This window comes from Cynoglossus semilaevis, chromosome Z (assembly GCF_000523025.1).
Source record: "Cynoglossus semilaevis isolate Cse_v1.0 chromosome Z, Cse_v1.0, whole genome shotgun sequence".
Lineage (NCBI taxonomy): Eukaryota > Metazoa > Chordata > Actinopteri > Pleuronectiformes > Cynoglossidae > Cynoglossus > Cynoglossus semilaevis.
In genome coordinates, this window is record NC_024328.1 from 386,070 (window position 1) to 404,277 (window position 18,208).

At 37.7% G+C, this 18,208-nt stretch overlaps 2 protein-coding genes across 6 annotated transcripts in view; one reads left to right on the forward strand and one right to left on the reverse strand.

The window, feature by feature from the left end:
• Positions 1–4,424: 4,424 nt before the first annotated feature.
• slc6a4b (solute carrier family 6 member 4b) lies at positions 4,425–9,637 on the reverse strand. The gene is made up of 13 exons (XM_008335541.2): positions 9,418–9,637; positions 8,704–8,838; positions 8,393–8,612; positions 8,127–8,265; positions 7,918–8,052; positions 6,988–7,091; positions 6,537–6,664; positions 6,350–6,462; positions 6,011–6,142; positions 5,548–5,647; positions 5,366–5,466; positions 4,795–4,962; positions 4,425–4,619 (listed from the first exon to the last, which is right to left on the reverse strand). The coding sequence occupies exons 1-13, from the start codon at positions 9,617–9,619 to the stop codon at positions 4,536–4,538; spliced, it is 1,761 nt and encodes a 586-aa protein (XP_008333763.1). The 5' UTR covers positions 9,620–9,637; the 3' UTR covers positions 4,425–4,535.
• Positions 9,638–11,724: 2,087 nt separating this feature from the next.
• sgsm1a (small G protein signaling modulator 1a) overlaps positions 11,725–18,208 on the forward strand; it is a 32,471-nt gene continuing 25,987 nt past the window's right edge. The window contains exons 1-5 of one of the 5 annotated variants that reach the window (XM_025053090.1): positions 11,725–11,900; positions 12,767–12,880; positions 12,994–13,037; positions 14,833–14,959; positions 17,571–17,646. In XM_025053090.1, the coding sequence (XP_024908858.1) occupies positions 17,583–17,646 (64 nt within the window). In that variant the 5' untranslated portion in view covers positions 11,725–11,900; positions 12,767–12,880; positions 12,994–13,037; positions 14,833–14,959; positions 17,571–17,582. The other 4 variants (XM_008335542.3, XM_017043242.2, XM_025053091.1 and 1 more) reach the window with 4 other exon arrangements.

Genomic DNA, 18,208 nt, shown 5'->3' on the forward strand with positions numbered 1-18,208 from the left:
CCTGCAGCTGAAAAACACCCCCATAGCATGATGCTGCCACCACCATGTTTCACTGTTGGGACTGTATTGGACAGGTGATGAGCAGTGCCTGGTTTTATCCACACATACCGCTTAGAATTATTGCCAAAAAGTTCAATCTTCGTCTCATCAGACCAGAGAATCCTATTTCCCATAGTCTGGGAGTCCTTCATGTGTTTTTTGGCAAACTCTACGCGGGCTTTCATGTGTCTTGCACTGAGGAGAGGCTTCCGTCGGGCCACTCTGCCATAAAGCCCCGACTGGGGGAGGGCTGCAGTCATAGTTGACTTTGTGGAACTTTCTCCCATCTCCCCACTGCATCTCTGGAGCTCAGCCACAGTGATCTTTGGGTTCTTCTTTACCTCTCCCACCAAGGCTCTTCTCCCCCGATTGCTCAGTTTGGCCGGACGGCCAGCTCTAGGAAGGGTACTGGTCCTCCCAAACATCTTTCATTTAAGGATTATAAGGTCTGTCTGTGCTCTTAGGAACCTTGAGTGATGCAGAAATTCTTTGTAACCTTGGCCAGATCAGTGCCTTGCCACAATTCTGTCTCTAAGCTCCTTGAGTCAGTTCCTTAGACCTCATGATTCTCATTTGCTCTGACATGCACAGTGAGCTGTAAGGTCTTATATAGACAGGTGTGTGCCTTTCCTAATCAAGTCCAATCAGTTTAAACACAGCTGGACTCCAATGAGGGAGTAGAACCATCTCAAGGAGGATCAGAAGAAATGGACAGCATGTGAGTTAAATATGAGTGTCACAGCAAAGGGTCTGAATACTTATGACCATGTGATATTTCAGTTTTTCTTTTTTAATACATTTGCAAAAAAATCTACATTTCTGTTTTTTTCTGTCAAGATGGGGTGCTGAGTGTACATTAATGAGAAATAAAATGAACTTTTTAGCAAATGACTGCAATGAAACAAAGAGTGACAAATTTAAAGGGGTCTGAATACTTTCCGTACCCACTGTACGTCTTAGCCTGGGAACTCTAATAATAACTGCCAAGACATCAGAGGTTGACTTATTTTCCCTTTTTCCTACTATGGATTAATCTTCCCAATAATGCCAGCATCAAGGTAGATTAGCTGTGGAATTACAAATCTATGAAATCCTATTCTTTACTGGTAACCATCAAATAGCAGTGAGAGGATTCCATCCCATTTTCAATTTTGAAAATGTCAAAGAGCAATAAGGAACAGCCATAAAGGTCAACCTGCTTGGGGTTATATCCTTATACAATCACTCCGCATGACTGATGTACATGGCATTTACCATCATACCACACAGAGAACTCTGCATCATTAAAACACTTAAAGATAATTACAGGCCTAAGAATCAAAGAGTGGCAGCAAATGGAACTGGGAGCTTTGAGATTAAGGCATCACAAGGGCATTCAATCATTTAAGATTAATTAAACCTTTTAATATTTCTAGAATCTTGTCCTTGTGAGCAAAGTGTAGAGAAGCACTATAAAATCAGTCTTTAATTATAAACATATTCATATTTATTCATATTTATTATGAACACCATAATTGAGGCATTCTGGAGGCTTATTTAGCTTGTTGTGGTATTAAATAATTCCATGTATATGTTCTACTATAATCTACTGTAAGACAGGGATCCTCAATAATTTCCAGAGCAATGACCCCTTAACTCAGGAGTGTCAAACGTTCGGCCCGCTGGCCAAAACTGGACCATTAGGGTGTTCAATTCGGCCCGCTTAATGAATTTTGAAAATAAGAAAAAAAACACAAACTTAATTTTCAGGATATTTGTTATGAAATTAGATTTAATTAAATATAAATAAATAATGATACATACTTCTAATTACTAATTTACTTCTTTGCATGAAAACAAAGGAAAAAACACAGACTCATTTTTATTTTTAGTTATTTATCTTATGATTGTACTTGTCCAGTCCACCTGACGTCTAATTAGGTTGTATGCTACCCTGAACCAAAGTGAGTTTGACACCCCTGATTTAATGCAGAGATGCAGCACTAATGTCCTACAGAAGTAAAGGAGTAGATTAAGGCACCAACTAATTTGGTAGTGATTTTCAGGTCATGTTGGTTAAAGGTCCAACCCTATTGTTGGGTCAACCCTATTTTAGGATTTTTGAGGTAAAATATTGCTATTAAAACTGCAGTTAGAGTAAATGTTTACAATGCTGGAACTTTGTTTTGCAAATCTTTGATTAAAAGATAACATCTGCCTTCATTTAGCTATTTGCTCTCATTGGTGGGTTTATGTTAGAGTGTATTTAAAGATTATAAAATAATAATAATATTACTTTTCCCATTAACCAAACATTTCACATCCTCTCTGCAGTACCGTTTCAGGCCATAGGGACACAGAACTCTTTTTGATGCCCTCTGCTTTAAGGTAGGAAAAATAAATTAAATGTACAGGCTTTTACATTATTTATAGTCATTTTAATCTAATCATTACTTCAGTGATTAAGTTCAAAATCAGAGGCTAGCTAAAGACGAACAGATCTAAACGAATCCTTCGCTGATAAATTCTTAACGTTTTCTGTGGTACAGCAGATAACTTCATCTATTATATTGTATTACATGATAATGTATTCAGTAAACGCACGGATATTTCCTGAATTCACTACAGCAGAAAGATTCCAGCCGTGGTGGAGGAACCATCTGTTTAAGCAGTGTCTCTTTTATGTGTCTAATTCAAAAGCAGTTGCTGACACAAAAGGCCTTTGATCTGTTTGCATGTCTATCAGCCTGGGAGCTCTGTAAAAAAATCATATGTTCAAAACCACTTTCTACTCTATTATGGGTTTATGCCTGATGAAGTGGTCGACACCCACGTGAAATGTATGAACAGAAAGTGATTATATTAAAGGTACCATAAGCATTCTAGGTGGAGGCTGCACTAGTCCTAGATGTTGATGGAGTTTGGCAAATGCAAATTAGCTTGTTAATTAGGGACCGTAACCCAGGTGGGCAGCAGCCAACAACCTTCAAAATAAACAAAGATTCAATCCACAAAGGCATTCATATGAAATGAATAATTTACTGTTATGAACTTGTACAGTATACATATGACCACATTCACAATGTAAAAAATCAAAAAATCAAACAACCATCATTGACCTGGTCTGATACTAAAGTATTACGCTTTATTACACAAGTTAAATTATATACTCTGTCTCAGTTAACATTTGCTCAGTCTTTAGTAGGTGTGAGGGAAACATCTCGAGAGGCACAATATTAATATATATATGTGTCAATATAACATAAAGAATGTGTGTATAATTTTAGTTTTAGCAAATTAAGGCTGAACTGGCTGTCTGTAGTCCGGATGACATTGGAACTTTCTGGTGAGAGGGGAAATAGTACATTAAATAAGAGTCATCATAAATGTCACCAAAAGTGAAAAATGTATTTTGTGTCAGTGGCACTAAAGACAAGGACTGCAGCAATATAATTAACAAATCTAATACAAAAACAGTTTTATACTTAAGTAATCCACTGAATCATTGGTCCTCAGTGTAGTGGTGTGTTTATGGGCACACAACAGTGCTGATGTTATATAATATGGTTATGATCCAACATGCAGTTAATGACAGTAACCTTAAACCTAAAAGGACGGCAACTACTGTTTAATTACAAAGAAGAAGAAGTGAGAGGCGGGAGTGAGAAGGAGGGATCAGCTCAGAGAAGGAGACTTTCTCTTGGTTATATATGTAATTGGTATATATGGAAATAGAAGGCTTTTGTTATCACAAAATACATGCATTTTAAATAGTAGCAATTTGCTAGTGTCCAAAGCAGAATGTTTTTTAGCATGGGAGTTTAATAAAATAATAATGATATACAGGCACTGTCAAAATATGGACCACTGCAGCTTGTGAAGGGCTGAAATAAATACTAAATACCCCGTGTTTACCAACATAATTAGAAATTGCTGAATACTCTACCTCTGTTTTTTCAGATACATACAGACCCTAGCAATACATATATTTTGTGTAGAACTAATATAAAATTTGTAAATACATGAATGAAGATGGAATAAATTATTTTAACAACAGAGACTGTTAACAGATGTCTCTCATTTTGTGCTACAAGTTACATTTTATAACGAAAAAATGAAAACCTTTACATGTAGTTATGTGCAAAAACACATTTCCTTGGCATCTTGTTCATGTGAGATACTCAAAGCTGTTCAAAGCTGTGAGAATAGATGGACTTAATTTTTTTTTACTACAACACCAACAACTGTAATGTTACAAATTGAAAACAAACTAGAAACAGACCATGATCTGCAGTGGTCTGGCAGACTGTCCATAATGTTCCCATTGACTGCTGGGATTGGCTCCAGCCCCCCACAACCTTGAAAGTGATTACACAAAATAAAATGAATGGATGATGGACGGGTGGACTATGATAGTGGTGTTTGTAGGAAAATCAGATACAAATAGAGTTTACACATTTCATAACATCACTAGATCAAATCATGATGTCAGAAAATCAGCCTTGATCATCTTGCATCTACAAGTGTACAGTATCCATGTTCAGGCTGTCAGTGTGGATGTCAGGTATGGTCCTCTCCGGTCTCAGACACACTGCCAACCTCTGGAAGAATAACAGAAGTCAATCACTGAAATGATTAATGAAATAAAAAAAGATATAAAAAACATATATTTTTAATGTTTCTGGCTTTGAGACTTAATTACTGAATTGCTGAATTGGTTTTGCGTTATCATATTTAGTCACTGCATACAGTATTTCTTCATGTTCATGTGCTGACCTGTTTTAGTGACCCGGGAGTCCACACCAGCTTGTACACCATGTAGATGGGGATCCACATAAAGGAGGACAACCCAATGAAGTACCCCACTGTAATGCTCCAGTCTGGGTACTTGTAGTCAAACAGTGTGAGTTGCGGAGCCTTCAGCAGGGAGCTGACTATGATATACTGAGAAAGACATATAAATGTAGATTCACATACATTTGGTGGTACCTTGGCTTTACACACACAATGTGGAATAAATTATGATATAGTTGGTGGTGTACAGTTGATGTCACATTTACTTAATATATATTGAGATTTTTTTTATATAAAGTTAGAGGTCTTTGTTAAGAGGAAAGGGGACATCATGTTAGTTTTGGCTTTTAAGAGTTGCTGAATTTACTATATAAAACCGTATAACACATGTACAGTATAACAACCATCCATTTGTAGGCAAACTTCTATTCATATCACAGTGTGATGTGTAAATCACTCAAATATTTGGTTTAATCACAAATAGAAAAGAAAATTCTAGAATTGTAGACAACCACATTATTTGTAGTTTATACCATATAGCAATGTTTCTTACCGCCAGAAATGCTGGGCTAATGGCAACCCAGCAAACCCTCCAGAACAACCCAGGAGCTTTGCCCAACATGGCCTGAACATCGCTGCTAAATCGGTTGATGCCTGAAAAAAAAGGCCATTCAACACTAGGGTTTTTTTCAGGTCAATATTTCTTTTTAAATGACAATGGATTTTTTTATTTACCATAAAACCAAGAAACTGCGATGGCCTCCAGGAATCCTACTGCAATAATAGAACATCCAACCCCAAATTCCTCCAGCAGCTTGACCACATAAGCTCCACCCTGTCAACAACAATTTACTCTGAATTACATAATCATTATTTTTGACTATTTTGTAAATGTTACAAAACAAATGTTTTGTTCGATTTAATTGGACTTGGATTTAGCAGTAGACTGCTGCAATTAATAATTTTACCTAGGACAGCAAATGCATCACTAGCATTGTACCACCTCTTATTTTTTAGTTTTGTTTATATTAGTTAACAAATCAGGGAATGGTAGGTCATTTCAGTGATATCAGTTTGTTTCACAGCCACATTGTGTAGCAAAGATGATGCATGATGCCTCCATGTCACCATGGTATGGATTAGTGGTCAGATATCACCAGGAAATCATCGGTTTAAATTGATATAACACTTAACTTACATTTGTAAGGGTGCTCAGAGAGCCCAAAAAGCAGACTATAACTAGACAGAGCACAAAGTGCTCACGTCTGTGGGAGAAGCGGTCAGGATATTCGTCCAGTACAGCAGTGATAATGGCCTCCAGTCCACCAAACTGGAAAGATACAGACAGTTGAATTATTCATTTCAAACACAGTGTATACTGCACTGCAAAGTAATTCTATAAAGTAGACATTTTATCTATAATGTTGTTAGTACTACTGATCAATCAAGAGATGAAAATTAAAAGCATGTTTAGAGTGATGAAAGTCAAATGACATTTAATGACACGTGTGGAGAATCTGTGTGTTACAGTTCATACAGTGCTGTCCAGTCCCAGTGTGATCATCATGACAAAGAAGATGATGGCAAAGAAGGTGGAGCCCATCATGTTCGCAATGGCCTCAGGGTACGTGATAAACAGTAAACTTGGTCCTGTGGAAACATAACAAGGTGACAACGGATTAATCTTTTTTTTTCTTCTTCTTTTTTTTTCTTTCCTTACTGACCTTTATCTTTGGCCACGTCCTGCACCTCCACCTTCCTCATCTCTGCCATGTAGCCCAGCACAGTGAAGATGACGAAGCCTGACACAAAGCTGGTCAGACAGTTCACCAAACTTGTCACGATAGCATCACTGGAAGAAATAATAATAGTTTAACCACATGCACAGTACTGCTGCCAGTGGTGAGTACTACGCACAAATTATTACTTATATTTATAAAGTGCTCAATGACCTTTTTATTTACTTACTCTCTTAGTTAAGCAAATAAAACACAAAGCTATTAATGACAGGCAAACGTATATTAATGGGTATATTTGAGGTAAAATATAATATTATTTTATTCTGCGAAAAAACATTAGGGACAGATATTGATTATATTTTTTGGTTCACGCTGTAAGAGAATACTTTTTAAATTCTTAAGAATTGTTTATTTCATTTTCTATATTCTCCTTTACCGATAGCAATTATTGGTGAAAGGGTTGTAACTTGAGAGAGCCAGGAGGACGCCAAACCCTGGTCCAAGAGAGAAGAAAATCTGAGCCGCAGCATCGACCCACACCTGGAAAAGACACCATGCAGGAGATTAATCATTCTCTGTAGCTATAAATATGCATCTCATGTGAAAATGTGTAAAGAAATGTGGAAGATTTACAGTTATAGCCTATATTTTCACTAAGCGACTCAACATCACCTTTTTGCATTTTTCACAACCAACGCAGAGGTGCTGTTTGAGCAGCAGTTGCTGCACAGCTGTACACGGGGAGATCTGAAGAGCAGCGCACACTTGGCATTCAAAAGAAAGAACCAGCGCTGGACATTGGTGAGTGAATGGAGGGCCTTTGTTAATGGGCAGAAAATCTAAACCATTTATGCAACTCATTATGCTGCTCTGTGCCTTATTTATGCATCTCATTTCATCTCATCCATATTCTCTTCCAACTTAAATGTGTAGCAGGGGAAGAAGGGAGATTAGGCCATTTGATAGATCAAAAACAAACTAAATATAAGTAAATTCTGAAAGGAATGGAGGAGGTATAAAAAACACTGCATGATAAATTATTTCAATTGTCATTTTAATATAAAAAAATGAATCCTAGAAAATAAAGATGTGAAAATGTAACATCATTAAATGGATCATATTATACAACATTTAATACAATTCAATTTTCACATTTAACTCTAAAGAATTATTGCAGATATTTCTGAGAAAATGTATCAAAAGTCAAATCTGTGTTAAAAAATAGTGACAGCTATATGTCAAAGACATTTTTTTCCTATTTTAAAAAATGTATTTAGAGCAAGTCTGTGTCCTTAATGTTCTTAATTTTAATTTATATAGTTTATATTTTTTCTAAACCAATAATTAGATGATGTTTGTAACTTACACTGGTTTCCAACAATTTTTCCCACTGAGGTTTCAGGTAAAACACCACACCTCTCCAGGCTCCTGGTAAAGTTGCTCCTCGAATAAGGAGGATGAACAGTACAATATAGGGTAAGGTAGCCGTCACCCACACAACCTAGGGTACGAAAAAATAAAAATCTCTTTTTTAAGTTTATGTTTGGCAGATTTACAGCAACTTTTATTCCTTACCTTTCCTGACGTCTTCACTCCCTTCCAAAGACTGAAGTATACGATAGTAAAAATGAGAAAAAGGCAAAGCATCAGCTGCCAGCGCACACCTCCAACATTTCTCAGCCCTGATGACTTGTGAATCTCAAGAACATTCCTCCTGTTGGGATAAATCACATAACATCTAGTCTCCAGTAACTGAGGGTGCATTTACCCACAAAACCACCAACTGGTATCAGCTGATGTAGATAATAACATTCATGTTACTCACACTTACATGCACTTACAAGTAAAATTCCTCTGCTGGAGACCTGGAGGTATTGGTCCAGGTGACGTTGTCCATACCGAAATAGTTGGTGCAGTCCGGTGTATTCCACACATTGTCACAGTTTGTCCAAGGCAAGATACTGGTAAATGAGGAGTAGAAGTAGAAGAGGGCCCAGGCAATGATGGTGTTGTAGTAGAAAGACACATACAGAGCAATGATACAAATGGCGTATCCTATACCTGAAAGAACACACACCGGTACATCATTTAGATAAATTACTTTTACACCTACACCTATGTGTTTGCTGGGATTTATAGATCAATGCAATACCTTTGAAGATAGGACAGATGTGCTTCCATATGGAAATTGCCCCAGTTCTGTGGAACTGTCCTAAAGCCAACTCCATGTAAAAGAGTGGCACACCACCAAAAATCGCCATGAGGATGTAGGGGATGAGGAAAGCACCTGAACAGGAATATGCAACACAATACTGAGCCAACTGCAAACTCAACATTATTTAATCTATAATTAAGTGTGACATTTTGATCAAATATCTCCATGGCTGTATTTGAATACTCAATATTAACATAGTAGTTTAGATTAGAATTTAATAGAGATAAAAGGACAAAACTTTTTAGTATATATTCTTTTGGATTTAATTTAACACAGAGAACTGAAAATGTTCAAAAAGTTATTTTTGCTAACAAAACTCAAACCCTAATTTTAAATGTTATTTTTATACTTTTAAAAGTATAGAATTCATTAAAACACGTTTTAACCTGATATGAGGTTTTAACTTGGTATAATCAGTAACCTTCCAAGTCGATGTATTATTCTGTATGACACATAAGTCTGACATCAATGATCCCAGATGTCCATGTCAGCACCATGGACAGTTACACATTTTAATAATTATAATACTAAGTAAGAAAACGACAACAACAAAAAATGTTCAATGTTTGTGTTTGCTAAACAGATTCAGACCCAAATTAATAAAACTGCTAATTAATAGCTGCCAATTAAGCGTTTAACCAGCCTACTTACCGCCTCCATTCTGATAGCATACGTAAGGAAATCTCCAAACATTTCCCAGGTCCACTGCAAAACCAACAACAGAGAGGAGGAAATCCATCTTTTTGCTCCATTTGTCCCTAGAGTTGTTCTGAGTCAGGACCGGCACCGGGACTGAGTTACTGGAGCTGTAGTCCGGGGTCTGAGAGCAGTGCTGCGTCAAACTGCCGGCCATAACGGCTGGCTCCTGCTGGGCCACGGGAGTGATAAAAGTCAGAGAGAACAGTAGCTCCTCACAGGAGCAGGTGGAGAAGGAGGTGGAGATGAGGGTGTTCCACCGTAGAGATGGCAATGAGAGTGGGAGGAGAAACCTGTCACCAGACACACATCACAGAGGGTTCCTCCAGGTCTTACGTTGCTACTTTGATAACACTCTCCACTTTAATGTTCCAACAGATTAACTTTTTAGGGAGGAAGATCAGACTCAGTGTGGTCATCATCAGCTTGATGATTGCACAACAGAGCAACAGGTGGAAATTTCCTTAATTTATCTAGGGATTTTATGAATGAATAAATAAATAATAGTAAATAAATTGTAGCATAATCCTTATTACTAGTTTTTTTTATTTCATTACAGTTACAGTCATTACTTTTTTTTCCAATTCTCAGAAGTTGATAAAGACAGATATAAATAGCACCCTGAAGTCATCTTGACTTCCTGAATCTTTGTTCTAATATAGTTTGGTGAAGACTGCAGACGAGAGTCACGGCAGCTAAACTGCACTCGTTAGGAAAACCCAATAAAACGACTTTGTAATCAAATCCGTGGCTTTTAGTGCATTGCAATTTGAAAAATAATGCTAAGTGAATATTTCGAGAGCAGCGGTCACAATGATACAGGGGTGAGGAGAGTGCATTAAATGAAGTTACTCTGGGAAATCGATATGACACTAAGATAGGACAACACATGAAGCACCATCACAAAAATTGTCACATATCAGCCCAACTGCCTCTGGGAAAGCTGAGAAATGCTACTTTTTTAATCCACGCGCTGTTCACTGAAAATATTTTCCAATGTATATGTAGATAAATCTGCATTAACATTAAAAATCCAAATATATTTCCCTGGTTTTATTAGAATTCAGTGATAGCAGGTCTTGTAATTGGCACAGCTAATGCCTTACAAACAATGGTGTCAGGAAAAAGGATGCAGTTGCTCAGCCAAGGGCCAGGGGGCCCACAGGCGCCAATAGCATGACAACATAAAAACACACTCCTGTCAGACTGCATTGGAACACGAAGCAAAAGAACATCAGACTGACAGGAGCCTCGTCCACATTCCCTGGTGCCTGATTGAGCACGTCGAGTCTAATCACACACAGACGTGCATGTGGGCTCTATTGCCCAGAGACTACTGCTGACAGACACATGCTGTATATGTGTGTGTGTATATATACTTACATGTATATATATATATATATACTTACATGTATATATATATATATATATATATATATATATATATATATATATATATATATATATATATATATATATATATATATATATATATATACATAGATACATATATATATAGCTGCTGTTGAATACACAACACAATGGCATGTTTTAAAACCACATGACATTAACATAGTGAGGGCCTTTGCTGTTCTACTTAGGTCCTAGTATGGTATTTAAAAACAGAGGTATTATTACATCAAGGAAATCTATAGGCAGAAATTGTAAGTCAACACAGTGAGGGGAATCCTGGCGTTAAAGGAGAATCTATAGAAAGAAAAAACATGTAGTGAATATAAAACCAACACAGAGAGATGCCACAGCAAAATCCTTAAAGTTCAAAACATTCTACTGATCCTCAAACCACAACTGACAGTTTGTACAGGCCAGTAAATACAGATTACAATGATGTGTGTTTATCATTGATCAGATTTAATACATTTATTTAGTAAAACACCTGAGGACGTTGTCAGTGCTGAAGCTTTATGGAGCTGTGCTCCTCTCAGCCTGTCATCTTACATTATCACTCCAACATCTCACCACCTGATCCACCTGACAGCTCTGGCCTCCGGGCAGAGATGGACCAAAACTGTAGTGCCAGGAAACTTTTTTCAGCTTAATCTGTTGACGTTGATGCTGATTTTTGTGACCAAGCTCACTCGCTACACCGAGATGTAAACAATTTGCCGTATAATCATACTGTAGTTGTTCATTGCCATGGTTCAGTCGCCCTCTACTGGATAAGTGAAATGAGGCTATGACCCTCATTTGAACAGGGGGACTCCTTATATGGTTAATAAAGAATGATTATTGTAGTCTTTTCAGTGGATACTAGTATCTAAATGTAAAATTAAAAACTCATTTCACTTCCAAATGCTTTACACAGTTTGATACACACTTCCCAAGTAATAAGAAAAATAATACTGCCGTCAAGTACTGGAACGTATAGTAGCAGACGCCATTCTTACCATCGTAATTGCACACAATTCAACAACACTGTAAGTATAACTGATCCGGAAGAACAGTTACGCAATTAACTGCCATTTTCTAATGTTTGAGTTACAACTCTGTTTAACGACTGTGTCTAAACCAGTAGTTATGGCAGAGATCACGGTCTACATCCAAATTTACAATCTAAAATGTCATTTTAAACAATGCCACTCTTCCATGCCGCTCCAATGAAGTTTTATCCATGTATGTAGAGTATTTTGACCACTAGGTGTCAATAATGCATCGTAAAACATTGTCAGGATGGCGCCTTTACTAAAAGACCCCATCTCCGGAGAAGACCGTTCCCCTTGATTCTGTGTCGTTACTCTCCATTCTTTAAAAACGATTTATTTTTTATTACGACTGTAATTGACAAAGACTGATCTGGAGTCTTTTAGTAAAAGGCGCCATCCTGACAATGTTTTACGATGCATTATTGACACCTAGTGGTCAAAATACTCTACATACATGGATAAAACTTCATTGGAGCGGCATGGAAGAGTGGCATTGTTTAAAATGACATTTTAGATTGTTTTACATGTTGTAAAATTGGATGTAGACCGTGAGCTCTGCCATAACTACTGGTTTAGACACAGTCGTTAAACAGAGTTGTAACTCAAACATTAGAAAATGGCAGTTAATTTGGAAGGGGAACGGTCTTCTCCGGAGATGGGGTTTATAACTTCACCACTAGATGCTGATAAATGTTACACACTGCACCGTTTCATTAAGCTAAAACAGTTTTTTCAAAGTCACATCTTTGTCGTTGAACTGTATGAATTCTTATCATACGAGTTTGATAATAATATATTAGTAGTAGGCATGGCTATTGTACATTATTTTGCTAACACGCGCGCGCGCGTGTGTCTTTAAGAGGCGTGTGTAAAGGGGAGGTACAGCCGTGAGCCACAGTTGTGTTTACCGGCTTCTCTCAGCTGATGGGAGGCTGCAGGTTGGAGAAACGGATCCATGGCAACAATCATGGCAGGTGAGAACGCACTATTATATTACTATGTTCCATTTGTCTCATGTTTCGGGCACATTTTGTGTAATGAAATGCCCCCTTAGTCAACTAACTGTGTTGTGCGTGTGTGTTTTCAGAGGCAGAGATCCGTCAGAAGCTGGTGCGCACCGTCAAAAAGGAGGTGGGTGTTATTCAGTTGGAAGAACAAACACTCTGCGTTGAACCAACCACTTTAGACAGAGGTTCTACTTTCAGATGGTCCCTAATGTAGAGACACGTTTGCCAGACAGGCGGGAAAAACACCAAACCTTTAATACACACTGTACATGGAATCAAATAGTGGTAAAACTTCCGTATATGTAGTAATTATTGTTCGTATAGTGGTTTATATTTATTTACTTAGTCATTGTCGTGGACGCTATATCTATGCTGCTTCTGTTAATATTCGGGTAGAGGAGCAGGGTGGATCTTTGCCAGTTCTTTGGTCAGTGGTTTCTGTGAGACACGTCAAATGTATGTAGCTGTGACGACCAATCCTGGCCACAGACAGAATGTTGAGGCTACTTTTATTCAATGTGATGTAGCTTTTTAGGGTTAAATTGTGGTAATGGGTACGGGGTAGGAATTAAAATCAGGTAAGCATTAAGATTATATGAGGGTCTGACCTTCTGTGGCTTCTTGTTCTTTTCATATGTTACATTATGGGTATTGTTTAAAATATGTTTATATGGCTCATAATATTATTTTTTCAGAAAATACTAAGCCATCTGTTAAAGACCAGTCTTCTTGGACCTAATAAGACATCATGTTTATGGTATAAAATTGGGGTGAAAATATGAATTGTAGTTCCAGTAGGATGGGCCAGTAATGGTTGGAGAATAAGGAAATAGACAACTAACTTCTTGTGGGCCAGTGAGATATTGTGTAGTCACAGGCACAGATTGATTGCATTATTTTGCGGCTTCGTTATCACGCACACAAAGGAATAAATGGAAATGAAGGCAGAGTCATAAGTCTTGGTGTGTGTATATTATGAGTTACACACCATTTGAGTGGATCATGTTATATGTCAGTCATCTCCATCCCCAGAGGAAAGGGGATGTTTCATATGAAAACTACCAACAGAACATCTCCGTTTACTATATGGATAATCTGAGGTGGAACTGTATAGAAATTACATTCACTTGACCTGAATACAAAACTGACAGATTCAGGAGTAACATCAAGGTAAGAGGAGGAAAAACCATGAGAGAGTGATTGTTTTTTTTCTTCATCCCTCATGTATCCAGTTTCCCTTGGATCTCTATAACTGGTTCCAAATGACGAACTACAGTGACATTAATTCGATTACGATCATTTTTCCTCACGTGATAACATCGATGAACAATTTTCTCCCAGTTTCCCTGGGTAACGAATTCAACTTTGTACTGTATGTATGTAAATACTGCAGAAATGCACCTGTTGTTATTGTTAGTCAAAACGTTTTAGGATGAATAACAAAAAAGGTGCTCATGAAAGGAAGATAGATATTGCTACTTATACTATATATCCTCTACTATACTATATATAGAGTGTGAGTTGTGTTTCCATGAGATGGGATTGTGGGATGTCCTCAGGTCACAAGCTGCTTCTTGGACTCGTCTAATAGAGATAATTCAGTTCCTCTTTGGACTTTTGAAAAATAATTTAAAAAAAATAACTCAGTCCAAACCTCTTGGAAAATCAAATTTAATTCATGTCAAATCCATTTCTATTCAGTATACAATTAGATGTTAACACTTAAAAATTTAAAATACAACACAGCCCATTGACAAAGACATTATGATGAGATGTCACAGCTGTTGGGGGCGCCTGAGGGCCAACTGTCAGAGTAATACCAAGACAGAGTTCAGGAGCAGGAGGTTATTTAAATAAGTCCACAACTTAAATCAGGCAATAGATCCAACGTAAGCTGAGTCTCATCTCAACGAACACAGCAAAGAACATGGAGAATACAATCATATAGGAACCACAAGAACAACAATGATCCAACAGCAGGTGATGGTGAAACAGTGATTCATCCAGAGGAGAGTCAGGAGGCGGGAAATCAGACAGGCACGACACGTGAGTTGTTGAACACACACACTAAAATAAGAACATCTGTCTTAGAATCTTTTGACTTACCCTGATTTTGTACTAATGAAAGAGACATTCTAAAGTGATGAGGAAGAAAACAATGGATATTTTCAGGTGAGCATGTTTTCATTAATTCACCTGTTCTCCATCTATTGCCAGAAACAGTTAATAAATAATTTTTATTTCTTCAGTATTGTTCCGTGATTCGTTCTGCAACACTGAAATAAATTTCAAAGACTCGACTGAGTGCTTTCCTACTCAGGGAGCTTTTTCAACATGAGCTGACCTCTTGTGTTTCTGTTGACTTTTGGTTAAAAGCTCAGCTGAAGGAGAAACATTGATTGTAGTTTTAATGGTGCAGAAAAAAATAAAATAAAAGAGCTCTACCTGGAAAAACTTTTTTTTATTAGTTTAATCTCTGATTGCCTCATTCATCACAAGTCTAAGACAAGATAAAAATAAAAGCAAGCCTCTGATAAAAAGGACTGCAGAGACTTTTGTTTGGATTTGTTTTACAATAGGTCCTGTTTGCAGCCTTATCAGTCTGGACCAGACCCTTCTCTTGATTAGACCTGCTTCCTGTGAGCTCATAGAGATGGCCCATGGTCCATTTGTGTATCACATATTCACGCTGATGGACCCTGAGGAGTCCAGATTATTATCTGTTAATTCACAGGTGTTACTTGTACTATTAAAATCCACATTTATCCAGAGAAGTTTTTTATACCAGTTAATGACAGTGATCATTCCTACAGCCACATCCCTTTTACGCTTTGTTTCTGCACATTCTCCATTGTCCCTGTGGTAACATGCACCTGTATGTCGGTGATTATCTGGTGAGAGCAGCACAACCGTTACCTCCTGGTACAAAGTTGGTTCAAATCAGATCTATTTTGTGCCTTATAGAACCCGTCTCTGTCTACGTCCCTCTGTATCTCTAGCTCACTCTGATTTTGCTCCTCCCTATGTCCCTTTTTTTTTTCAATCACTTGTGCACACAAAGGCAAATACACATCTGTGTTTGCCAAGGGAGAGCGAGAGGCTACTGGAAAACACAGCCTATGAGGAACAGGCATCTAAACAAGGTTTAAGGCAGTAGACGTGTGAGAAATCCTCCAGTCTGGTTCTGTCTGGGTAATGTAAATGTAAATGTAGACTGGTGTGTAGAGATAGGTGTTTGTTTCCATGACAAACGAGATAATGAGATAATGTGATATTAACACAGGCTCCAAAAAGTACCGCAGAATGTATGCAATTCTTTCTACCTGTACAATTCGTTGACATTGATTCTGTGTTTTGCCTTTTAATTGTTGCTCCTCAGTGTTTATATTATCATTTAAGCAATGTCATGTGCATGTGCAGGAATTACTGTGAATAACAGCAAAGACTTTTCTTGCATTATCTTCACCGTCTCTGTCCCTTCTTTCATGGTGTCCACAGAGATGATAAATAATGAAGAGTTGAAAGTTAATGGATGCGGTTTTCCCTCTCTTCTTGTTTCTTGCCTCTGCTGTTTCAGGCCTAATTGGAATTGTTCTAGACATCCTTTATCACTCTGGCCGATGGTGTCATTCTGCAGTGGAAAGAAGAGATTATCATAGCCTTGCTGTTGCACAACAGATATTTAATGACTGTTGTTGTGTAGATCGCATCTGTAAATTCATCTTAATATGCAGGGCCTTTATGAGACCGTACAGCCTTTTTACATACAGGATAGTATAACTTAGTTAAAGAGCTGCAGTTGTTTTTTGTGTGTTCTAGAATTGAATGAATGATTATTATTGACGCAGCCTCTTAAGCAGAAGTGATCTGCTGTGCCACATGTGCTGTCTCCATAGAAACCTGCAGGTTGTGACACTTCAGTATGAAAATTCCTCAGAGGCCTGATCTATAGCACAGATAAGAGATGAAATGATGCTGCTTCAAGTTGGCAAAACAATCAGTTGTCAGGTTGTCAAAAAAACAGAGCAGGTTAGAGTCACCCATTTTTGTGGATCTCGTGTGTGTTTCTAGACTAAAGAGATAACATGGTGTTTAAAATAGGACATTTATCAACACCGCCTAAGACAAAGAAAGCTCATCAATATTCAGTTACAGCTTTATTTCTTCATAACAGTCAGGATAATGTGATACCACTGTTAAAGATACATTGCAGTGCTAATGTGTGTTTTTGAAGCGGTGCATTTCGTCCACCAGTTATCCACATTATTGGTTCATAAAAAAGAGCTACGGTGGTTTGAAATGAAATTCGAGAACTCCATCTCCTGTAAAATTTGATGAGGTTGCTGTAAATATGAAATTGTAAAAGCTAATATCATTTGGCCAGTGGCTCGTCACAGTCACTGAAGTATTTAGAGGGAATAGATTTTCTTCCCACTCCTCCCTCTTAACTTTTTAACCTCCATCCACCCCCACCCTCTTTGCACAGGTGTGCATTTCCTGTATAAATAAACAGAATTGTCCTCTGAAGTACATGCATCAGTCAGTCAACTTCAGACTTGTCATTGTGTGGGAGAAGAAGAGACAGGGAAAAAATACAAAAAAGACAGCATTGCATATTAATGAATGAGTCACCCAGCATCTGTTCTTTTGTTGACAGGTGAAACAGATCATGGAGGAAGCCGTCACCAGGAAATTTGTACATGAAGACAGCAGCCACATTGTCTCATTCTGTGGTAAGGAACCTGCAGTATATGATTTGTGTTTTAAGTAGGGGAAGTTTTCAGGGTCATTTTAATCATACTATAATCATTACATCACCTTCTCTACACACAAAGCCATGCAATGTATTAATATCTGACTCTGGCCCTAACAGTGCCAGAGTGCTGTGTGGTCTTGGAGATCACAGGCCCCAAGAACACTGTGTTACACTGGCACACTGAGTTGATATAATGTTGTAGGGATTTGAAGTACATCTACAACACAGAGCCTTGTAGAAGTAGAATATTCTGTGAAGGAGTTGTTGTATGTTTTGTCCATCATGATGGCAACACCAAACATTCCGCAAAACCAGAAAATAACTCTGGCAGAGAAAATTGCTGTTACAGACCTGCACAAACCTGCACAAACCACAACCAGTCTGTGAAGTGAACCAAAGCCAAGGTTCCAGAGGACCATCAGATCTAATGGAGCTTCACAGATTTACTTAATAAGAATGAACTGGGACACAGAGACTCACCTGCCTAATAGTCATCTAAGGATGAATCATTTCTAGATATGTATGTATGTTTATATATA